This window comes from Crocuta crocuta, unplaced genomic scaffold (genome assembly GCF_008692635.1).
Source record: "Crocuta crocuta isolate KB4526 unplaced genomic scaffold, BGI_CrCroc_1.0 scaffold156, whole genome shotgun sequence".
NCBI lineage: Eukaryota > Metazoa > Chordata > Mammalia > Carnivora > Hyaenidae > Crocuta > Crocuta crocuta.
Window position 1 is genome coordinate 484,311 of NW_027531308.1, and position 26,085 is coordinate 510,395.

Sequence of the window (26,085 nt, forward strand, 5' to 3'; positions counted from 1 at the left end):
GGGGGGGGGAGAGAGAGAGAGAGAGAGAGAGAGAGAGAGAGAGAGGGAGAGGGAGAATCCCAGGCAGGCTCTGCCTGCACTAGTAGTGTAGAGCCTGATGTCAGGGCTCGAACCTATGAAACCACGAGATCATGACCTGAGCCAAAACTAGGAGTTGGACACTTAAACAACTAACTAGCCACCCAGGCGCCCAGAGTTCTCTATGATTTTTAAAGTTTTAAAAAGATCTACTTAAAGCTCATACTTCCTCAACCTGTGTTGCTCCTCTACTTCTTTGGACCCTTAATAGCACTAAAGGCTATACCACAGGTTATTGGTTTTACCACGTTGGGCAAATCATTCCAGCTTCTCTGAGCTAGTTTCTTCTGGAACATGGGAATAATGCTTCCTCACAGGGTTGCTGTGATTTGGTGTGATGAGAGTAGAAAATGTTCCCTAAATGGAGTCATTTAGAGATTGCCTTTCTAATGTTTCCATTTTTATGTATCATCTTTGCATTTATTTAATATTTTTTCTTAAATTGAGTCACTGATTTTCTAGTTTCCTTTACAAAAGGAACTTTATCACTAAATGAAATACCAGAGTGCTTGCCACTCTATAAATAGAGAATAAACTAAAAATAGGTATAACATAAATGGCATTAATCTTGCTAGATACTGTTGCCAAGCAGAGGCTCTCAGCCTGTCAAAGAAAAGAGATCAAGGAGAGAGTTGCATCTTACTGGGATAAGTAACGTTTTTAAGGATTGCTGTGCCACACATCAGATACCTATTTTGCTGATCTGTAATTTAATTATTACATAAATACTTTGTTGTAATTTACTTTACCTTATTTTATTTTATTCCTAATATATTTTTCTGGATAGTGAAGGGTTACTATGTTACTAATACTCATTCTTGTACCTACATTTATGACCAGTATCAAGTAGTAGAAAAAATCAGAATCCAGGTTCAAGGCAGTCTTTGAAGTGTACACTCAGTATACCTTGGCCAGACCATTGAGCCTAACTTAGCTTTAGCTTATTTGTTTGTTTCCTACCTCTGTCACAGAATCATCACGGAAATCTAATGAAATGTGGGAAGACATTTGAAAAGCTGTAAGATGTTATGAAATGTGAAGTACTACTACCATTCTTTTTTTAGTTTCTTATTTTGAACTTGACTCTTCAACCAGATTGTGAGTTGTGAGTTGCTTCATGTCAAGAAACACCATACACTCATTCTTTTATTCCTCACAGTATCCAACAGTTTTAGGTGTGTTTAGGTGTTAAAACTCATTGAGTTAAATTATTGTTTATTCATGTAGGAATCCTATTAATAAACTTATACTGGAAATGTAACACAGATGCTCCTGGACAATTACTATTATAATTACTTTATCAAAAAATTCTAAATCCTATGTTAATGCATATTTAGTCCAAACAATAATGTACCAAATTTTGAAATAACAAGTGACTCAAACTATTAGTATCACCATTTTCAGTCTGTAGAATATCAGTCCAAAGATTCACTCATATTAACGTTTGTATTTTTCTGAGTATTGCTGTACTGCAAAATGTTTAAAGTTCTAAGAGATATCCCCAGCTACCTAAATTCTAGTTTAATCACAATTATTTCTCTTAAGGATCATTCCATGGCTCATCTCAATTTCCTTTTATTAATTATTATTGTTATTATTAGTGTTATTTTTATTTTAGAGAGTGCAAGTGTGGGAGAGGAGCAAAGGGAGAGAGAGAGAATGTGAAGCCAATGCAGGGCTTGATCCCACAACCCTGGGATCATGACCTGAGCCAAAGTCAGTAGTCGGACACTCAACCAACTGAGCCACCCAGGAGCCCCATCATCTCAATTTTCTTAATAGTTACGATTTAATGAGTATCTACCATCTGTGTTCCTCATGATAATTTTCTATGGTGTAGTATTCCTGTAGATAGTAAATTACAGCTAAGGAATATGAAATCATTTTGGCAATTATGTGAACAGCATATACAGAGCTAGGATTGCACCTGAGCTTTATCTGCTTCCAGATCCTATATTCTCTTTTCACTGTGCCTTGTGTTTGCTTCAGAACAGCTGCACAGCAGTCACAGCATGCCTCCTTTCACCCACTCCACTTGTGATCACGTCATCGCTCTTTTCCCTGTCCCCTACAGCTCGGGAAAAGCCATCTCTGTTTGTCTGATTGCTCTTGGAAAAAACTTTGACTCTTCCTCCTCCCCTCCCCCTCCCCACCATCTCCAGTCCATCGATATGTTAACCTTGTGAACACTTCCTTTAAAAAATACCCAGCTTCTGACTACTTCGCAGCAGCTCTGATACTTCTGACCTGATCCAGGCTACTGTTAGCTTTCTTGGACCATTGCAGAAGCCCTCTATTTCCACTTCCTTACTTGCCTCCTTCAGTCTGTTCTCCAGACAACAGCTAGAGTGATCATGTTTAAGCAGAAATCAAAACCTCCCAATGGTTTCCTAGCTCACTCAAAGTAAAACACAAAGTCCTTACTGTGTCCTACAAGGTTCCATGTGATCTATTCCTCCTCCTCCACCACATTCATACATCTTATCCCATGTCCTATCACATTTACCCTGCTATTCCCTTTGGTAACCTGGCCACCTTGCTGTTCGTTGAACATGCTAACATCATGCAGCTGCTTCAGGGTTCTTGCACTGACTGTGTCCTCTGCCTGGAGTGTTCTTCCTACAGATATTCACTTCAAGTTGCTGGTCAAATGTCAGTTTTTTATTTTTCTTCATGTTTATTTGAGAGAAAGTGTGTGCATGAGCAAGTACGAGTAGGGGAGGGGTAGAGAGAGAGAGGGAGAGAATCCCAAGCCAACTTGACACACTCAGTGCAGAACCCACCACCAGGCAGCTCGATCTCATGAACCATAAGACCATGACCTGAGTCAAAATCAACAGATAGATGCTCAACCCACTGAGCCGCCCAGTGAGCCACCCAAATTAAGTTTTTATTTTTTTAAGTTAAAAAAAAATTATTTATTTTGGGAGAGAGAGCAAGTGGGGGTAGGGCAGAGAGAGAGAATCTGTAGCAGGCTCTGCACTGTCAGCATAGAGCCTGACACAGTGTTCAAACTCATGAGCCATGAGATCATGATCTGAGTCAGAGTCAGACACTTAACCAAATGAGCCACCCAGGTGCCCCATGAAATACCTTTTTAGACCCACTATCTAAACTAGCACACAAACTGTCCCTCCACTGATCTTCTCCATTCTCTTACTCTGCTTTTTGGTTTGTTTTATAACTCATCTCTCTTGACATACATGTTGCTTATTGATCATGTATGCTCTTTGATAGCAGGGATTTTGCTACTACATTTCTAGTAATTAGAATAATGTTTCTCATGTAGAAGGCGCTCAAAAAGTTTTATTGAGTAAAAAATGAAAAGAACTATAGATTTAGAGAAACATGGACATTGCCTCTGAAGACTAACTCAAGAGTTCTGGAAGATAACATCACTCTCTCCACCGTGGATTTTACCATCTTCACTACAGCCGTTACCATGTCTTCCTAAGATTTCTGCAGTAGGCTCCTAATTGCTTCCCCCATCTTTGCTCTTGTTCCCTCCAAAATCCATTCTTCAGCCAGCAGCCCGCATCTTTTAAATTAATGAGACCTGTCTTGCTGCTTATTTAAAACCTTCGATTTGTTTCATGTAACTTTAGAGTAAAATTTACACTCTTTACCATGGTCTGCAATACTACAGTATGTATATGCTACCTAGTTTGAGGAGTTTTTTTTTTTTAACCACTTTCTTAATCACTGTGCTTTAGCTACATTAATGTTTCCCAAACATGCCAAGCTTATTCTCATCTTTGGGCCTTTGCATGGCTGCTTCTCTGCCCTGATCAGTCTTCTTCATGATCCTCATATGTTTGTCTCCTTTACATGTAGGTCTCATCGTAAAGATTACCTCCTCAGAAAGTGTGGCCTCAGAAAGGCCATTACTCAGGTCATGATCTCATGGTTCGTGGGTTTGAGCCCTGCATCAGGCTCTGTGCTGACAGCTAGCTTGGAGCCTGGAGACTGCTTTAGATTCTGTGTCTCTTCTCTCTGACCCTCCCCTGATCATGCTGTCTCTCTCTCAGAAATAAATAAAACATTAGAAAATTAAAAAAAAAAAAAGGCCATTACTGTCCACCCAACAGCCTTTCTGTTCACTTTTGTTTTATTTATTTTTTATTTTAGAGAGAGAACACACAAGTGGGGTTGGGGGTGGAGAGAGAGAGAGAGAGAGAGAGAGAGAGAGAATGAACCTTAAGGAGGCTCCATGCTTAGCACATAGCCCAACGTAGGACTTAATCCCATGACCCTGGGATCATGATCTGAGCCAAAATCAAGAGTTGAATGCTCAACTAACTGAACCCATCCAGGTACTCCTCTGTTCACTTTTTGGTTATTGATAAATGGTATAAGTAAAAGAATCTTGATTATTAATTTTATTTTATTCTTTATCTTCTCATGTCTGCATAAGAACAGGAAATTTGTCTTTCTTATATACCGCTGTGTCTTCAGCACATAGAACCGTGCCTAGGACTTCTTAATCACTCAGATACTTGAATCAATGAATGAAGATTTGTAATAGCCATCTGGGCACTTCATAAAAGGGCAGAAACTCAGGCTCTTCCCATAAGATCCAGTTATTAGGGTTAGTTATGTGATCCAGGAATTTGCAGTTTAACAAGTAACTCCAGATGGGTTTTTTGACTGGTAAGATTTGGAGGATACTACTTTAACAGAAATATTGCTAAGTGAATGAATGAATGAATGAATGAATAAATGGGAATGATAATTCAGGGGGTTATCTTTTAACCTTGGTATATTGATATGAATGAGTTGAACATTTCCCAAAGTGTACATGCAATAGAACACTAATTACATAAGATGTTCGATGAAAAATGAGTTTGTTTTTGTGATATATTTAAAAATGCCAAATATTATATTCTCCTTTTGGAGATTAGTTAGGCAGCCATTAGCATATTGAAAGGTCTGAGAAATTAAACATTATAGGAATCTACTTCACTGTTACATATATTTGCCGAGTTTATTTACCATCCCTGCCCCCTAAATTTTCTCACCATATCTGTACTAATATACTAAGAAATCTGCACGGTACAAGAAGTACAGTTGTTGGCTCCCTGCTATCATAGCGTATTCTCTCCATGGTTAGCTGTCGACACAGTTCGCTTGCTTGACTGATAGTTTGGACAAAACTGTAAGTCCTAGCAGAAATTATCTATTTTGGCAGAACTATATTCTAAATATTTTTTTAAAATTATGTTCTTATTATTATAAATATTCAGATAAGGATCTTTTGACTCTGTTGGGTAGGCTAGAAACATAAAGAGCTAATGATTTATTAACTTTTGTATGCATTGCTTTACATTTCCATGTTACAGTTCCATTATTTCACCAAGATTTGCTTTATATTTTTCACCTGTTTATTTATTTAAGCCCAGTTAATCACATGTAAATTTTTCTGCATCACTCTGGTCTCATTGCAGTAAGTTCAAAGTGTATATACGGAGGATAGGCTTTTTCAGATTTTACCTTATTTCAACTTGTTTTCATCCTTGGTTTCCCCACTTCAGTAAGTAGAATATAGAGAGGCAGAATCTAAGTGTGAAATGTTAAAATAATTGTCCTTGGTTCCATTTTTAATAAGCTTTGCCTAGTCCTGAGTCAAAATGGTTTCTTACGGTGCTAAAAAACTATTTTTTTTAAAGTTAGAGTCCAGAAAATTAAAGAATGTGTTAAGCCTGGTGCTTTCAGGTATTTTGTATCCGGAAGTAGGTTTTCAAAGTGTGTCTAGATGATACAGACAGTAGCATAATAGGCTAATTGTCCTCATGTGTATGCACTCGGTCATGCTCACTTCTTTTTCTAAATAATTCGGCCTAACCGTTCCCATTATTGATTGTGCTTTTTAATGAAATTACTGATTCTATCTTTAATAAAGACTAAAACCTACACTGAGTTTTAGATGCAAGATACAAGCTAGCTTTTATTTGTTTCAAATTCCTTACCAAGAATGGTAGATGAAGTGATTATCAAAGGAAATTCAGGAAAAGGCTATTGCTATGGGCAAACCAAGGGAGATAATTACGCTCTTCAGAAAATCTATTTACAGAAGCAGTTTTGCAAGCGAGCACCACCCACAATCATTTTTCTCTCTATTCTCTGAGGCACATGGTAAGAAACTAAATAAAATCTCCACTCTTTACCATTTACCCAGGATAAATTAAAAATATTGAGCAAGTGCTCATTTGTAGAACTACTATATCATTACTGTTACAAGGAAATACTTTGAGGTCATTTTTCTGATTGCATTTACTTGTGAAAAGGTACACGTTTCTATTTCAACTATCATTTTGACTGATAGAGTATCTCAGGCTTTTTAGTATAACGTGGTATATAACCTTAGTTTATGAAAGCCATCAAATGTAAAAATAGTTACACTCTTGGCAAGTTGTTTCTATTAAAGGAAGTAATTTGGTTTTAAAAATAAATGTCATTTTGAGTAATGTGTATAGGACAGCTCCCAGTCTTCTTCGGCAAACTTGGGTGTGGTAGGTAGGAAAAATATTAAATGGGAGGGTTAGACATAAGACAACAGAAAGATGCCCAGACATATCTCAGAGCAGTGTTACCAGGTTGATTACACAATTTGGATTGCATACTCAGAAACACCCCTTGACTTAAATCCATTCACTAGTTGTGATTTTTACAGGCATGACTAGTTTCATTCTAGTGGGTTCATGAACCTGTTTACTCCTAGATTTGCCCTTGTTTCAGGTTTTACATGTTATCATTGGAGTATTTGCAGGTTCTTGGAGCTTAGTCTTCAAATTACCAAATAAGTATCAAGTAAAAGTTGCCCTGCATTCCTTCAATTATAAAAAATTAAAAACAAAAATCTAAGTTGAACTTGTAAGGAACTATATGACTTATTTTTCTTCATCTCAAATATGAGAGGGTGTTCATAGGAAGAGTCCTGGCTTGACTAGAAAGTGTACATGTGGCATACGTGCACAGCCTAGAAGGCAAGAAAGTAGATAGTATAGAAGGAGGTAATTTTTATTTTTTTTAATTTTTACTTTTTTAGAAGGAGGTAATTCTTAAGAAAATCATTTCTATTTCCTCCTCTAAAATCATACCTGCTCTGCCTGAGTTATCTGAGATGTTTTATTCAGATTCCCTGGCAATTCCAAATTACTTGTTTTAGGCTATTAGGCTTCATTTTAGGACCAAAAAGTTAGAATTACAGAGTATCAAGAAGCAGGAACATAGGTGCCCAAAAGATTAAGAGTAAAGCTCTAGGCTTTTTCTTTTGGCACTAGTGTGCCATGTCTTTGGCAACTTATTAACCAAGCATTCATCTTCTCAACTGTACATATGAAGAGGTTCTCAACTTTGCTCCATCCTAGCATACGTAAAAGACATTCTCATTCATGACAGCATCTGGGAATCAGAATTTTTTTAGTAGGTTTTGGTGACTTTTTAATTTATTTTTTAATGTGTATTTTTAGGTGAGAGAGAGAGAAAGCAGGGGAGGGGCAGAGAGAGAGGGAGACAGAGGAATCCAAGACAGGCTCCAGACTCTGAGCTGTCAGCACAGAGCCCGACGCAGGGCTTGAGTCTACAAACCATGAGATCATGACCTGAACTGAAGTCAGACACTTGACTGACTGAGCCATCCAGGCGCCCCTGGGAATCAGAATCTTAAGAAGGGTTGTTGGTGTTGTTTTAGGGAGAAAAATAAATGATGCTGATAGTTCCTCTCCAACTTTTCCTTTGGATTCACTAGAGTAGATCTAGATGATGACCATAGTTCTTCTGGTTCTAAAATTCTGTGATTCTTTCTCTGGTCTTCCTTCCTTGCTACCTACACAGCTCCTTCCCTGTAATGATAGAGTCCAGCTTATCACTTGTATGTGCCTGTCATGTGTGCATGTATGAGAGAGACAGATACACTAATGTACTGTAGAACTGTTATTCCTACTTTGTCTTATATGCAAACCCATATTGTTTATTTATATTGGAAATAAGATGAGTTTATTTTTTATTAGTATTATTTTTTTAATGTTTTATTTATATCTAGGAGAGAGAGAGAGACAGACTGAGCCGCCCAGGCACCCCAGAAATAAAATGAGTTTAAATGTAAAACGTGGACCCCATTTGCTGGTATGTTGGAGAAAATATCTGAGAATATCTCCTTTTCAAAACCAAATTAAGGAAGAAAATCTAAAAATCTATTTTAAAATGTTCACAAAGCAAAACCACACTGAGATACCACCTCACGCCAGTCAGAGTGGCTAAAATGAGCAAATCAGAGAACTCTAGATGCTGGCGAGGATGTGGAGAAACGGGCACCCTCCTACACTGTTGGTGGGAATGTAAACTGGTACAGCCCCTCTGGAAAACAGTGTGGAGGTTCCTCAGGAAACTAACAGTAGAACTCCCCTATGACCCAGCAATAGCACTGCTAGGAATTTACCTAAGGGATACAGAAATGCTGATGCATAAGAGCACATCTACCCCAATGTTCATAGCAGCACTCTCTACAATAGCTAAAACATGGAAAGAGCCTAAGTGTCCATCAACGGACGAATGGATCAAGAATTTGTGGTTTATCTATACCATGGAATACTACATGGCAATGAGAAACAATGGAATCTGGCCATGTGTAGCAACATGGATGGACCTTGAGGGTGTTATGCTGAGCGAAATAAGTCAGGCAGAGAAGGAAAAATATCATATGTTTGCAAGTATAGGAGGATTAGAAGGAACTTAACAGAGGACCATGGGGGAGAAAAAGGGGGGAAATGGTGGGGGAAAGGGAGAGAGGCAAACCATGAGAGACTCTTGAATGCTGAGAACAAACTGAGGACTCATGGGTGTGGGGGTGGGGGGGAAGATGGGCATGGAGGAGGGCACATGTGGGGATGAGCACTGGGTGTTATATGGAAACCAACTTGACAATAAACTATTTGTAAATTTAAAAAAAATGCTCACAAAACATTTGAAACTTTAGTTGTGTCAATGAGATTTCTTTCCTCCTTGATTAGAGTATGTACTGTTCATCAGACCAGAATTTGTTAAGTGGTTCTTTCTGCCTGGGATGTTTAAAGTATTATATTTAATTTTTTGTAAAGAAACATATTTATAAACAGCATTGAAAATATTATTTGAATTTTGTTTCAAACAGTAATTCTAAATCTTTTTTTGTATCTGGGACCTTGTTGGCAGTCTGAAGTCTACAAATTCCTTTTCAGAGTAACGTTTTTAAATGTGTAAAGTATTACACACACATATAAATACATATATATAGCATTAAAAAGAAACCTCTTAGGGGTACCTGGTGGTTCAGTTGGTTGAGCATCTCTCTCTTGATTTCGGCTCAGATCATGAAATCACAGTTCATGCGTTTGAGCCCCGCATTGGGCTCTGTGCTGACTGTGCAGAGCCTGCTTGGGATTCTCTCTCCTCTGCCCACTCTCTATACCCTTCCCCCACTCACACATTCATGCTCTCCCTTTCTCAAGAATAGATTTAAAAAAAAGAACCCTATTATATTCAAACACAGTTATCAAAATAGTAAATTCATGATCTAATATAAGTGCTTTTTTATCAGTGCATCGAAAAAGATCTAGAAGCCATCTGATAACTACCATAGTTTCAAAGTAGTATTGCACCTAAATGATACTATGAGATATATGTAACAATTATAATGTGATATGAAAATACCAGATATTTATTGTTGACAAAATCACAGGTATTTTTATGTAGCTTGTTGCTGACATCACACTTGGAGAAAATACTAAACTTCAGTTAGAGGTTAGTGAAAATAAAGATGTAATTCACAGACCCCCTCATCTAAAATTATTTTGTTTCCCAGACACAGGGAAGCCAGATATAATCCTCTGTATTCAAGACACTTAATCTTGGAGGAAACAGGAGCTCAAAGTCTTTTCCATATTTAGCCCTTAATACTTTTCAAGCCTTTAAAATAAACAAGTGGTTAGTTGTTAAATGGTGATTGTCAGTGTCTCTTGCATTAGGAACCTGGATTATTGCCACTAAATTTTATTATAGATTACTGAAGAGACATATTTATAAAAGCCAGTTTAGTTATTTTATCATGAAGTCAAATCAGGACATACCTAGTAATGAGTGCTTTACTCATGTCTTGACTTCGAGCTGCTATGGCCATACGTTCCTTTGTCATTAAAGAGAAAATGTAACCCATGCTGTGAGCCCCGAATCATCCTTCTACTTTATGGACTACTTTTGCGTGGTCAAATTTATGTGATGATTTTGTTAGTTTACTTTTTTCTCATTATTTCTTATTAAATGGAATTATACAATATTTGTCCTTCTGCTTCTGGCTTATTTCCCTTAGCATATGTTCAAGGTTTGCCCATTTGTAGCATGTATCTGAACTTCGTTTCCTCTTTATGGTTGAATAATATCCCATTGTATGTATGTACCACATTTTTGTTTATCCATTTATCTGTTAAAGGACATCCAGGTTGTTTCCACTTTGGCTAATGTAATATACATTGTCATATAAATATCTGTTTCAGTCCCTGTTTTCAGTTCTTTGAGTATATATCTAAGAGTGGAATTGCTGGGGCACATGGTAATTCTGTTAACTTTTCGAAGAAGCTGTGTGATTATTTTTTATAAATAGTTTAATCTATTTTTATTATCCATTCATTAAGGTTTTTTGAGCACTAAACAATTTTTGTTTTTTGTTTTTTGTGTTTTTTTTTGCTTATTTCCTTGGTTGACTTTTGTTGCTGATTTTTAAGAAATTATTTGTTTTGGTCATTCATTTTTTTCTTTTCTTTTCAATTGTTTGTTTTTCAGACCCGAGTCAGAACTCCATCACAGGGGAACACAGCCAGCTGTTAGGTATAGTATTACTATGGGATTGACTTTCTCTAAAGTCACCCTTTTCCTGCTTATACTAACAGACATTACTCCCACTTCTAATTCTATTTTCTATTCCCTCCTTTTCTGCTTTTCACTTCTTAAAACTTTTTCCTGCTATTTCTTGTTGTAACTTGGTTAAGTTTTAGGAAACTACTTGTACAATTGATTGTTAAGCCTCAGTACAACCACATATAAAAGTAATTTACATGGTTCTGCGTTTAAAAACAACAACAACTAAAAATTAGAGCTTCTTTTTTCCAAGATAATTTTGTCAAGAATATACTCTATAATAGCTTGGGCTTTGCAGCTACTTTGCCCTTTTTATTATTTTTCTTGGTCTTTTAATCACCCTCATTTTAATTTCTGAAAGTATGACCTTAAGCAAGCTGTTTGGGATGTTCCAGTATTATATAAATTTGGGAAATAAATTTATGTCTTCTAGTTATCACATATTTAAATTTCAGTAAGCTTGTAATTTAACAGGTATCTCACAGCATCTCAAGACTGGTAAAAATTTTAAATAGAGAAATGAAACATAGTCTGGTGAGAAATTCAGACAATAAAAAGAACGTGTAAAGAAAGTCAAGTCCTCTAAAGTATCTCTTCTCCCCACCACCTCACCTCTGTCCCCTAAGGTATTTATTCTTGGGAATTCTCTAGAAGTTTTTAATAATAACATTTTCTTATTATCTATGATTATCTTCTTTCCTTTTCTCTCCATGGAGTTATACTCTACAGACTGTGAATTCCTTTCTTTCACTTAACATTTTACCTTGGGACGTTTGAGCACATAAAGATTTGCCTTATTCCTCTGTTACAGAATAGTATTTCATGGTATTCCAATGGCCATTCCCCATTCTTGAGCATTTATTTCCAGGTGTTTTACTGTTAAAAATTATATTACAGTGAACATCTTGTGCATATACTCTTGCAATCTCAGTGGCAGTATATTTGAAGGAAAAATTCCTAGCAGTAGAATTCTTTGGTGAAAGGGTACATCTGTCTTCAAAAGGATACATCAACTTAGACTTCCACCAGTTAGGAGTATGGAGGCATACTTGGGCTCCCTATCATAAAAAGTAGATATTAATCTTAAAACATTTTCTTTCCCTAGATGAAGATGGCATGTCTAGTTTTTATTTGTACATCTTTAATTATGAATGAGGTTAAGTGCTTTTTAAATACACTGACAGCCATTTTGTATGTTTGTGTGCCTTTTGATTTAAGGCTTATTTTTTGTTTTTAGACTTTTTGTTTGCTTTTGTTTTGTTTCTATTGAAGTATAATTAACATACAGTGTTATATTAGTTTCAGGCATATACCATATTGATTGGACAATGCTGTACATTGCTCAGTACTTACCACCATAAGTGTAGTAATCATCTGTCACCATACAACGTTATTACAGTATTATTTCCTATGCTGTACTATTCATCTCCATGACTGACTTGTTTTATAACTTGAAGTTTATATCTGTCTCTTTTTTTGTATTAAAAAATTAAAAATTAAAATTAAATTAAAAATTTAGGGGCACCTGGGTGGCTCAATTGGTTAAGTGTCCGACTTCACCTCAGGCCATGATCTCATGGTTTGTGAGTTTGAGCCTTGTGTCAGGCTCTCTGCTGTTAGCGCAGAGTCCGCTTTGGGTTGTCCCCCTTTCTCTCTGCCCTGCCCCCGGCCCCCGTTTGCACTCTGTTCTCTGAAAATAAATAAAATTTTTTAAATGTCCAAGATTTTTTAAATCTTTTTTTAACTTGAATGTAGTTGATATGCAATGTTACATTAGTTTCAGCTGTACAACATAGTGATTCAGCTTCTCTATACATTATGCTATTTATCCCCTTTGTCTCACCCATCCCCCCCCACCTCCTTTCTGGCAACAACATTTGTTCTTTGTGTTTAAAGGTCTTTTTGTTTCTTTGCTTTCTTTTTATATACAACATGTAAGTGAAATCATGTGGTATTTGTTTTTCTTTGCCTGATTTTACTTAACCTTAGCCTAATGTCCTATAGGCCCACCCATGTTGTTGCACGTGGCAACATCTCACTCTTTTTTATGACTGAATGTTCCATTATAAGTATATACCACATCCGCACCCATTCACTTATCAGTAGAAACTTGGGTTGCTTCTGTAGTTTGGCTATTATAAGTAATGTTATGATAAACACAGGGGTGAATATATCTTTTCAAATTCATTTTCCTTGGGTAAATACCCAACAATAGAATTGTTTGATCATATGGTAATTCTATTTTTAATATTTTGAGGAACCTCCATACTATTTTCCTCAGTGGTTGCTCCAGTTTATATTCCCACTAACAGTGCATGAGGTTTGATTTGAGGCTCATTTTGATTTGTACTTCCTGAACTTTTAGCTCTTTGAATAGTGCAGAGTAGCTGTGGAAAATATGATCTATCAAAAAGTTGACAGTAAGGAAATTACTTGTTTGCTCATTACAGGTTCAGAGTATTGAAGAAAGTGGGATATTCCTTTTCTCTTCTTTCTTGTTAAGAACCTAAGTTTCTGGTGATAATTCTCATTTGCTTGAGAGAATTTATGTGCTGGAACAGAAATGGACACCCTAAGCACTCCATAAATAGTTTTAGGTAAATGATTTGACGTAAACATATAGCTAGAAATCTGATCACAAGGGTCCTAGCCTTGTGATATTGGGGTTGTCACTATTCTCTTTTTTTTAGACTTTTATATTGAATCATTTATTTAGACTGTTCAAAATTATTCTTCTCCATATAAAAACTTCATATTTGGACCAGGAATGGTTAAGATTTCACTGAAATATTTAGGTAGACCATGAAAAGTAATTTTACCTCTAAACTATTAAAACTCTCCCGCCTCTGATACATGCTGACAGGTACAGGAGTTTGAGGGTAGTATATCATCTGGCCAGGAATACGTGTGTAATCGAGGTAAGGAAGGAGTTATCCAATGAAGTGGACAGTCAGGGGAGTTGGTATCATTCCAGTGTAAGCTGGATTTTGTTTCTTTTGAGACATTTGAAGCAAAAGATAGTAAACAAATTGTGGGCAAAAAGAAATAGTATGTGATTGTGAAAAAGGCTTCTCTTAGTATTAGCTAAAAACCCTAGTATCTGCTAAGAGACTACTTCAGACATTACTCGCATTTGACCTCCTACATTTACATTCAATTTTATTTATTCATTCATTTATTTATTTATTTAAAATGTTTATTTATTTTTGAGAGACACAGAATACAAATGGGTGAGGGGCAGAGAGAGAGAGGGAGACACAGAATCCAAAGCAGGCTCCAGGATCCGAGCTGTCAGCACAGAGCCTGATGCGGGGCTCATAAACTGCGAGATCATGACTCAAGCCAGAGTCGGATGCTTAACCGACTGAGCCACCCAGGCGCCACTTACATTTAATTTTAAACAAACCTGGGAATATGTCCAGAGTCTTCTGGCCAGATTCTTGGGTGAGTTCATCCTGCTACCCTGGGTTCTCCCTCCAAGGTTTGTTAGATAAGATTATTTTCTTTTCTTCTCATGCTTTTTTTTTTTTTTTAATTTTTAATATTTATTTTTGAGACCAAGAGAGACAGACAGAGTGTGAGCAAGGGAGGGGCAGAGAGAGAGAGACACACAGAATGTGAAGCAGGCTCCAGCCTCTGAGCTGTCAGCACAGAGCCCAATGTGGGGCTTGAACCCACAAACCGTGAAGTCATGACCTGAGCCAAAGTCAGAAGCTTAGCCAACTGAGCCACCCAGGCACCCCTTCTCATGCTCTTAATAAGTATATCTTCTATGTCCCATCCTGAGTTAGTTTCTTTTCTTTTTTCTTTTTTTCCTTTTTTATTTTTCCTTAACCTTTCCTTTTTCTTATCCTTTTCCTTTCCTTTTCATTTCTTTTTCATTTCCTAGCTCTACACCTTATGTGAGGCTTAACTTAAGACCCTGAGATCAGGAGTCACATGCTCTACTGATTGAGTCAGTCAGGTCCCCTTTGAATATCTTTGTTTAAGCTACAGCCTCAAAATCCTTGAAAGCCTGATTTATTTTTTAAAAAGTTTGCAAGAGATGGAAAGATGAATTTTTGTTATATTTTCTAATGATCTTATAGTTCCTCAGAAAGGCCATTGGTAGTTTCAATTAAAATCTTGCCAGCTCTCTTTAAAAATCTCGGTTACAGGCACCTGGTAGGCTAGGTCACTGGAGCATGTGACTCTTGATCTCAGGGTCGTGAGTTTGAGCTCCACCTCAGATGTAGAGATTACTTAAAAATAAAAACTTAAAAAAAATAATCTTAGGATAATTAGGGCTAGTAAGTTAAGAACTACTTCAGTTGTTTTGCCTGCTAAGCAGAATTTATAATAGTATCTTTCAGACCTTCTAAATGTTCTTCCTGTCAGTAGGGCGCAGTTATTTTAATATATCTGTTGTTCCCACTGACTCATCAGATCTCTTACAAAACTTACGGTTAGGCTAAGGAGATGGATGGAAGGGTGAAACTGCTGTTGTGAGAAATAATTAAGCTGTAATGAATTTTTCTGAGTATATGCATGTATACTTTTTAATTTAAAACATTTTAGTAACCAGCTAAGCAAATGAGCAGTGGGCCCTGGCATTTTTACAACAATTTTTACCAAACATTCAAGGAAAAAATAATTCCTCTTCTACAGTTTCTCCCAAGGAATAGAAAAGAAAATACTTTCCAGCTCAGTTTGAGGATTGCATAACTTTGATACTAAAACTTAACAATGCCAGTATTAGACAAGCATGGGCCAGTTTCACTTATGAATACAGACAGAGATGTCCTGGATGAAATATGTGCAATCTAAATCAAGCAATAGATTTTTCTAAATTATTCCTGTGACCAAATTGGGTTTCTCCTTGAAATACATTGTTGGTTTACCATTAAAAATCAATTTATATAATTTAGTGTGTTAACAAAAGGAGATTAAAGCATTAATCATCTTAACTGATGCAGAAAAAGAATTTCATTTGAAATATATCCAATATTTAAATTCATGAGTTCATATTGAGACTTTAAAAAACTAATTAGTCACCATTGGAGTATTCTAGTGAACAAAGTTGGTTAATAAAGGGAAAGAATGAAGTATTTGCCTTGCTTTTAACTATATTAATGGGTAACCAAATAGTATATTAGAGGGAATATCTCTTTATAAAAGTATTTTTATATTTAACTTAACTAGTAAGTTAAGGAAGAATAATAGAAAAGAATATCACCATTTTGTAATCCTCATAAATTAATGGATCTAGGCATTAGATCACCAGCAGTTGCTAATATCTCAGATAGAAAACCAGATGACCTGTACTTCCTGACAGAGATCAAAATGCCACTGTGAAGGAGTTTTCCTACCTCTTCCTTAAAAATACTGAATGTGGCTAAACCTCTAGACCTATTTAGCAATTTATAGGAACTACAAAAACAACAACATTTAAACAACATCGTATGGATGTCATCATCAAAATCAGAAACTGCTGAACACAGGACATGGTTTCTTCAACAAATAAATAGTGAAAAAAAGAGAGTAGACTCTTGACTTAGGAGATACAGCAGTCAATCATAATGCATGCCTCTTATTTGGCTGCTGGTTGAAACAAACTATAAAGTCAAAACCATAGTTTGCAACATTTGAGACAACCTTTAATGTTCACACAGTGCATAGTTCAGAATGAAGCTTGTGCCAAGGGAAATTAAATACAGTTACTGCTCTTTTCTGCCTAGCCCAGACCAGCAAACATCATTTGACAAGATCAGGAGACTAAGGGAGGAATCTGAGATTTATTTATCTTAGCCCCAAACTGTAGTATAAGTGGCAAATCATAAAAGCAGCAACATAGAGGTAATAGCACCACAAGAATAAAATTTTTATAAAGAGCAAGACATTTGCTCTAACAGTTTCTGTTTAAAAAAATATATGCCATAAAATAGGAAAATCTGAAATCTGTAGTAGAATCAATGGCATGTTTATCGGTTTTTGTTTGACTTGCGCAGTGAAACAGCAATAAGTTCCCAGTAACATTAGCTTTATCTGGATAGTAAAATGAGGAAAACAAAACAAAACATTGGGATCTGTTGGGCTATTTGATGGATAGCATTACTGAGGCCAGTGTCGTAGGTATTCTTCAAAGGAATCCTCTTAGGATTCTAGATAATCTTAAAACAGCCCTAGGACATGCATTTGGTTCTTAGTTCTTGCAGAGTTAACTTATTTGGTACTCAGGAACTCAAGAGCTTCTATTCCATTTGGGATTTCCTGAGGTTACAGTAATGACCCAGACTTCTGAAGGATGTACTTTTGAAACAGCATGATTTCCCACCAAGAAACTGAGATCGAAAATTGATCCATGCCTTTCAGTTAACCACTCCTAATGAGAACTCTGTTCCTTGCCTGAAAAGGCTTGATCTTTCATGATTGACCAGGATCTCTAGGGGCCCTTCATTCCTATCACCACCACAGGTAGACCCTGATAAGATAATCTTGGAGGCAGGGCGCCTGGGTGGCTCAGTTGGTTAAGCGTCCAACTCGGCTCAGATCATGATCTCCCAGTTCGTGAGTTTGAGCCCCAAATCAGATTCTCTGCTGTCAGCTCAGACATCTTGCTTCAGATTCTATGTCTCCTGCTATTTCTGCCCCTGCCCTGCTCACCCTCTGTCTTTCTCTGTCTCAAAAATAAATATTTAAAATTAAAAAAAAAAATCTTGGAGGCATCCTTGGTTTCATAAAGGTAGGCAAAGTCTCCAGGAATATTTCTCCCATCTCAAAATAAGCAAGCAAGCAAATGGAAGTTGGACCAAAAATATCCAGTACCAAAATGTCTAAAAGTTAAGGTGGTTGCACTTGAAACTTGAGACTACAGAGGCCCTGAGAGAGCTGCCAGGGCTGCAGCAAAGGGAGCCAGAGCTGTTAGGATGTGGCGTGGACCAGTAGGCAGCAGAATGGGAGAGCCAGATTTTTATAGCAACAATATAATGACTTGAACGAGCTGGGAAGTAGCATGTTGGATCTAGGATTCCTACTCATATAACCCTTAAGAGGTATAAAGTGGTTCTGGGTCTGGGATACAAAACTATCAAATGTTTTAATCAATAAAGGATGCAGTTGGAAAGATGAGCACACTACTCAGAAATGAAACTGTTTAGAGAAGAGAACAAATGGAATTTGTAGAAAAGAAAACATAGTTATTGATACAAAAAATAAAACTAATGGGTTAAAAACAGGTAAAAGGGTTTGTGAACAGAACAAAAGGAAAACTACACCTAGACATATCTTAACAATGCTGCAGAACACCTAAGAAAAGATCTTGAAATCCACCAGAGAGAAGGTACAGATCCTCAACAGAACAGCAGAATGACAGACTTCTCTACAGCGAAACAGATAGCAAACGATGTCTTAAAGTGTTTGTAAGCATTTATTACCCTAGAATTGTGCTTGGCAAGATACTCAGTAATAATTAGGACAAAATACAGGCAACTGTTGCTAAATAAAAGCCAAGAATGTTTCTCACCACAAGACCTTGCTCTAAGCTAATGGTTTACAACCGAGAACAATTTTGTCCCTCAGGGGACATTTGGAAATGTTTGAAGACTTTTCTGACTGTCACTGCTGGAGATGCTGCTGGATCTAGTGACTAGTGGCTAGGGATGCTCTTAAATATCCTACGATGTACTGGACATCCCCCACAACAAATAGTTATGTGGCCTTGAAATTTCATGGTGCTGGGTTTGAGAATTTCTAAAGAAGGGACCTCAGTGTCTTATTTGTGTAGTAAAATAAGCTACAAGAAATAGTGGACAGAACAGTAATATGTGAATCAGAGGAGACAATTGAAACTGAAGTGCTCAAAAGTGTTTGTGTTGTTTGGAGGATGACAGATTATTGTTTAAACTCACTTAACAGTTCAAGTAAAATACACAGTAAAATTTCAAAGGTAATTACTGAAAGAGTGTGCAAACTCCAAAAGAAGAAAGAGAACAAATGGAATAAGGGAAAAGCAAACCAAAAAAAATCCGGGGAAATGGGCGCATGCGTGGCTCAGTTGGTTAAGCATCTGACTTCGGCTCAGGTCATCATCTCACAGTTCATGAGTTCGAGCCCTGAGTAAGGCTCTGCACTGACAGGCTCAGAGCCTGGAGCCTGCTTTGCATTCTGTGTCTCCCTGTCTCTCTATGCTCCTCCCCTGCTTGTGCACTTTCTTTCTCTCTTGCTCTCTCTCTCTCAAAAATAAATAAATCAACTTGAGAGAGAAAATGAGAATGAATCATAAAAAAAGACCAAATAGAAATTTTAAAATCCTGTCTTGCCAATCGTTCTCTCCTTTTCTCTATTCTGTTTCAGCCATGGTACTCGTTCTGTTTTATGACTGCATTAAGATTGTTTCTGCTTTAGGATTTTTAAAAATTACTATTCCATCTGCTTGAAATACAGGCTTTTCCTGAACATCCTGTGTCCAGCTCCTACCAACTCATGAGAATCAATTGAATGCATCTCTTCCCAAAACCATGCTCAGTGACTTCACATTAGTAGTTTTTTAATTTTATTTATTTAATTGAGAGAGAGGACACGCGAGCAGGAGAGAGAGAAAGAGTGAGGTTTCTTTCTTTCTCTTTCTTTCTTTCTTTTCTTTTCTTTTCTTTTCTTTTCTTTTCTTTTCTTTCTTTTTGAGAGGGAGAGAGAGAGAATCTTAAGCCAGCTTCACATCCAGCATGGAGCTCTTTCTCACAACTGCGAGATCATGACCTAAGCTGAAATCAAGAGTCAGATGCTCAACCACCTGAGCCACCTAGACACCCCAACACATTAGTAGTTTAAAATTGTCATGTGTGAGTATTTACAGTGTGGAAATTGATAGTCACTATAAATCAGTTTTGCATGTGTGTGTGTGTGTGTGTATTTAATTCTGTCTTCTGTGACTCCATATACACACAATGAAAGTAACATCTTTAACTGCTCTGTCTACTGCTTATATCCCCAGGACCTAGAACAGTGCCCGGCACATCATAATAACTTAGTAAATGTGGGGTGCCTGGGTGGCACAAGACGGTTGAATGTCCGACTCTTGATTTTGGCTCAGGTCATGATCTCACGCTTCATGAGTTCAAGCCCCACGTCGGGCTCTGTCCCGTTAGCACAGAGCCTGCTTAGGATTCTCTGTCTCTCCATCCCTCTCTCTCTTTTTCTCTCTGCCTGCCCCTTCCCTGCTCATGCACACTATCTCTCTCCCAAAATAAATAAATTTTTTACAAACCTAATAAATGCTTAGTGAATTAATTGAATAAATGGATTACTTAAAAGTGGTGATAGATTTAAGCTGTGTCATTCTCTTTTTAGAATTTTCTAGAACCATTAGAGGAAAAGAATTACATTTTCTTTTTTTTCCCCCTTAATGTTTGTTTATTTGCTCTGAGAGAAAAATGCATGTGCACACAAGAGAAGAGTAGAGTGAGAGGGAGACAGAAAATCCCAAGCAGGCCCCACTCTGTCATTTTCCTCTTTTATTTTTTAGGTAACTTCTTATTGTGGAAATTTCCAATGGCATAGAAAACTATAGATAGAATAAGATAGTGAACCTCCATGAAGCCATCATTTAGTTTCAACAGTGTTGAGAATCTGTTTTCAAGCCCCACCTAATTTTTTCCTGGAATATCTTAAAGAAAATTCCAGACATCACATGATTTTATTTACTTTAAAAAAATTTTTTTTAAATGTTTTATTTATTTCTGAGAGAGAGAAAGAGAGACAGCATGAGCAGGGGAGGGTCAGAGAGAGGGAGACACAGAATCTGAAACAGGCTCCAGGCTCTGAGCTAGCTGTCAGCACAGAGCCTGACACAGGGCTCGAAAACACAAACCGTGAGATCATGACCTGAGCCGAAGTTGGATGCTTAACTAACTGAGCCACCCAGGCGCCCCTGATTTTATTTACTTTTAAAAGAAAACAGCTTGTATTTCAATTTCTCTGTTTCAGAGTTGTTGTTTTTTTTTTTACATTTGATTAGAGTCAGGATTCTTAACCAACTGAGCCACCCAGGCACCCCCCCATTTGATTAGAGTCAGGATTCTAACAAGTTTCACATCTTGTACTTGGTTAGTATGGTATTTTAAGTCTCAGGTATTAATTTACCTTTTTTAGTTTATACCATTTATTAAGTCAGATTATGCATCTTTGTGGTGATGTTTAGCATGTTCCTCCTTTCCTCTTTTTTTTTTTTTTTTTTTTGTGAACTGATAGCTTTAAGATAGCTTGATTAGATTCAACTTCCATTCTTTTGGTAAGAAAACACCATAGGTGTACTTTTTATCATACTACATTAGGGGAGTGTGTCACCACTTAACAGCATTTTTACCATTGATCATTGAGTTTCAGATCACCCTTACCCATCCATTATAAAGTTATGTCTTAGCCTTTCCTCTGATGGTTTTAGCAACCATTGATGATGATTGCCTAGATCCATTATTTCATTAGGGGTTGAAAATTGGTGAATTTTTTTCTAATTATTCCATCTGCATTTAAAAAAATCTTTTATTTAAATTTCAGTTAGTTAACATACAGTGTTATATTAATTTCAGCTGTACTATATAGTGATTCAGCAATTCTATGCATTACTCAATTTTCATAATGAGTGTACTTTTTAAAAAATTTTTAAGTTTGTTTAATTATTTTGAGAGAGGGAGAGTGAGAATCCCAAAAGGTTCTGCGCCATCAATGCAGAGGCCATTGCAGGGCTTGATCTCACAAACCATGAAATCATGACCTGAGCTGCAATCAAGAGTTGGACCCTTAATGGACTGAGCCACCCATCACCCGTGATGAGTGTACTCTTAATCCCCTTTGTTTCACCCATCTGCCTTCCCACCTCCCCTGTGGTAACCACCAAGTTCACTATAGTTAAGAGTCTGTTTTTTGGTCGCTCGCTCTCTTACTCGCTTTCTCTTTCTCTCTTTCTCTTTTTTTCCCCTATGTTTGTTTTGTTTTTTAAATTCCACATTTATTAGCTAGAATGTTTCTATAATGAATAAATTTTCTTTAACTTTTTCATTACCTGGAAATACAGTTGGTACAGGAAAGGCAGGATAATTGCTTGATTCTTTCCATTTACTGTTTTTCAGATATGTTGTTTCCTTAGTAACTCTGCAAAGGTGACTAGTTTTTTTTTAATATATTGGATATTTCACATATTTACTTTTCACTTCATTGCATTATTTATTTTTAAGGCTCATATTATCCCATTTTTAGCCAGTGGGGACCCCATCAGGTCGCCATTCCTGTCCTTTAGCATGGTACAATTATTTTTATAGCTTGTTGGCTGTTTCCCAAACTTATATTTAAGGCTATGGGACTTTTTTTTTCTGAAAGAGAGAGAGACAGCATGAGCAGGGGAGGGTCAGAGAGAGAGGGAGACACAGAATCTGAAGCAGGCTCCAGGCTCTGAGCTAGCTGTCAGCACAGAGCCCGACGTGGGGCTTGAACCCATGAACCCTGAGATCATGACCTGAGCTGAAGTCGGACGCTTAACCGACTGAGCCACCCAGGCGCCCCAAGGCTATGGTACTTTAATTTCTTTAAATTTTATATTAGTATCTATTTTCTCAATATTTAAAGTCTTAGTTCTTAATACATTTATATATTTTTTTATTTTCTCTATTTTTGTCCTACAAGGTGATTATAATTATATAATTCTTATACAATACAGAACCAAAGGTAAGGAAGTACTCAACACAAACTCTGCTGTCTTAGGGAACCCAGTCTCTTTCTCTTTTTTTTTTTCTTTATAGCTGGTTCACCAAATTCTTGTAGAGTACCTCTTTTAGCATAAAAAAAAAACATGTGGCAAGAGTTTGTAGAAAAATAATTCTTGGGGCGCCTGGGTGGCTTAGTCGGTTGAGTGTCCGGCTTTCGCTTAGGTCATGATCTCGCGGTTCGTGGGTTCGAGCCCCGCGTCGGGCTCTGTGCTGACTGCCAGCTCAGAGCCTGGAGCTTGTTTCGGTCTGTGACTCCCTCTCTCTCTGACCCTCCCCTGCTCACACTGTCTCTCTCTCTCCTAGAAATAAATAAAACATTAAAAAAAAAAGAAAAATAATTCTTGGTTACATGACTTAATGTCATTCTTTTTAACTAATATCATTTATAAAAGGTTGGACAGATGTGTAAGTAGAGAGCTTTTACTGCTATTATTCAACAGCAATAGTGCATAAGGGTATTATATACTAAGGACTCAGTACTTTTTAAAAATTTTATTCTAGATTTGGGTGACTTTAAGTGTAGGGCCTCTTTATTAAGAAAAGGAATGCCCCATGTTTTCCTCTTAGAGATTTATTTTTGCTCCTCTTCGAGAGGGAGCCATGTTCTCCAAGCAATGCTAATTGAGTTCTCCTGCCCTCAGGTTAAAGTTTGAATATGAGGGGCGCTTGAGTGCTCAGTCAGTTAAGCATCTCACTTTGGTTCAGATCATGATCTCACAGTTTGTGAGTTTAAGCCCCGCATTGGGCTCTCTCCTGTCAGTACAGAGCCCGCTTCAGATCCTTCACCCCCGCCCCCACTCCGCCTCTCCCCTACTTGCGCTCCCTCTCTTTGTTTCTTTCAAAATAAAATTTTAAAAACTTAAAAAAATTAGTTTGAATATGAAAATGGGTTCTGTTAATACAGAAGCAACATGAAACTCTTTGGTGCTGATGCTTCTTTAATGAGAAACTAACTTGGTTTACTTTTTTTTCCAGATGATGGGCATAATAAGAAAGCTCGAAATGCTTATCTCAATAATTCCAATTATGAAGAAGGAGATGAATATTTTGATAAAAACCTGGCACTCTTTGAGGTAATATTTGGAAGGGAACCAGGGCAGAGATTTCAGGAATAGAGATTTCAAGATCGCTGTTTTCTATCCCATTCAGTACAGGCTGGATAATTTTAAGAATTAATTGTTTAAATATAATACTTAATATAACTTGTCATTATAGTTTACTTATTTTATGTAATCTAATTATCACTGACTAATAAGTACCATTAAATCAAATTTCTGTGGAAATAGTGGACCTTCTTTCTAATTCAGCTAGGATATGAATATTTGCATTATCTACAAAGTGTACTAGTACATTTTTCAACTCCGTGTTTGGGATGACTATCACTTACCTTAGAACTACTAAATCAAAACTCAGCATAGAAAGTAGGCTGCTAGATTAACAGGGCCTTCTGTGTCTCATCTAAGACCATATGGACTCTGATGGGGTCTGCAGGCAGGTTATTGAAAAGAACCTACTTTAGTCCAGCACTGCCTTTGTGTCTGCCTTTGGAGAGTGATTTGAGTGTTAGTTCTCTCAGTGTACTTATCTTTTAAATGATATTTGCTATCAGCTTACTTCAAGAAAAGATCTGAGGTGAATATTTAGTTCAGTCACAAGTTTTTTTTTCTCTTTTAATGTTTGTTTATTTTTTGAGAGAGAACGCATGTGCATACACAAGCCAGGGAGGGGCAGAGAGTGGGGGAGAGGCAATCTCAAGCACACTCCGCACTGTCAGCATAGAGCCTGATGCAGGGCTCGATCTCACAGATCACGAGATCATGACCTGAGCTGCAATCAAGAGTCGGACCCTTAACTGACTGAGCCACCCAGGTGCCCCTCAGTCACAAAGGCTTTTTATTGAACTATCCAAGTGTGGTGTAATAAGTAATAGCCATAAATGTTATTATAATGTCAGTAGCCTAAAGAAAGGGGCATTAGAGTTACAGATAATATTATCAACATTTTTTACAAGATTATAGCTGTCGGTAGGGGCCAGTGTGAGTTTGTTTTTACTGTAAAGTTAAGCTATTAGAAAGAATTGTAAAGCTTTTCACTTAAGAATTTTATAAGGATTCATGTAGCCCTGATTGATAGTTTAACTTGGAAGAAAAATAAAGCCTCACTGGTAAATTTTCTTAAAATATTTATCCATGAAATATTTTCTCATTTAATTTGCGTTTTTCCGATAGATGGAACCTTTTGATGCTTATGATTCCAATGTTCTTCATTACTCATTTCTTCCATGTTTATGACTTTCTAGGAAGAAATGGACACACGACCAAAGGTATCTTCTCTCCTCAACCGTATGGCCAATTATACTAATCTGACACAAGGAGCAAAGGAACATGAAGAGGCAGAGAACATCACTGAGGGGAAAAAGAAGCCCACCAAGGTGAGGCCTTAGGATAACCATGATAAATAAAAAGAGTCCCATATATAAGAAAGAAGGAAATACCAAGTCATCACTCTATGCTCGGTAACTATTTAATGCTTGGTTTATGCCAGGCCCTGTTCTGGTCACTGGGGTCATAGCAAAAAAGAGAACATACAATGCCCTACTCTCAGGCAGTCTAAATTCTAGTATGCAGAGATAGTTGTTAAGCTTTATATTACTTTTTGATAAATGCTCTAACAAAAATACAAGCAGGGACAGATAGTAGCTACACTTGTGACATAATGTAGGCAAAGACTTGTCAAATCACTTTGTTGGACACCTGAAACCAGGGTAACATTGTGTGTCAGCTCTACTTCAGTAACTAACTTTTCTTTAAGGCAGGGTAAAGAGACTGCAACTGGCCAGCAAGAAAGCCAGAACAGAGGGGGTTGCTGTTGTAGGCAGGTTGGTCAGGGAAAGACCTTCTGACAGTGATACTGAGCAGAGGCCTAACCAGTGTGAGGCAGTGAGCCGCCTCATTGGAAAAGAGCATTCTAGGGAGAGGAAATAGCACTTCAGGAGAAGAGTGTCCCTACCCATCTGCTGATGCCTTCTCTCTATTGTGAAGTGGTTGGGTTTTTCAAAGACTACACTTCAGTTTTTCTCAGAATGAAAATATGGAACAAGTTAGCTTTCTGGGTTGTTCAGGAATGAAGTGATGATCTTCATTTTACCAACTGTGTTTACCAGCTACTATGAAAGATTTATACCATACTCTAAAGGAATTCCATCAGGTCATTATTCAATTTAAATGAAAAGGGAAAGCTAATAGCCTCAAAGAACAGAACATTTTAAAAGGGGGGATTGTGGTCAAATACCTATATAAAAACACATGGGGACTTGTATAAAGTAAAATTGTTAGAGATGTAAGACTATTAAAAAGTTATTGACATTAGTGAGATGGAGATTTTA

At 37.1% G+C, this 26,085-nt stretch overlaps 1 protein-coding gene across 3 annotated transcripts in view; it reads left to right on the plus strand.

Annotated features, from left to right (window-relative positions):
• Positions 1 to 26,085, plus strand: part of SLC12A6 (solute carrier family 12 member 6) — a 91,720-nt gene that overhangs the window by 38,720 nt on the left and 26,915 nt on the right. For 2 of the 3 annotated variants that reach the window (XM_077771669.1, XM_077771671.1), the window contains exons 2-4: positions 10,891 to 10,935; positions 23,676 to 23,773; positions 25,000 to 25,131. In XM_077771669.1, coding sequence (XP_077627795.1) covers positions 10,891 to 10,935; positions 23,676 to 23,773; positions 25,000 to 25,131 — 275 coding nt within the window. The remainder of the gene's footprint in view (positions 1 to 10,890; positions 10,936 to 23,675; positions 23,774 to 24,999; positions 25,132 to 26,085) is intronic. The other variant, XM_077771670.1, reaches the window with a different exon arrangement.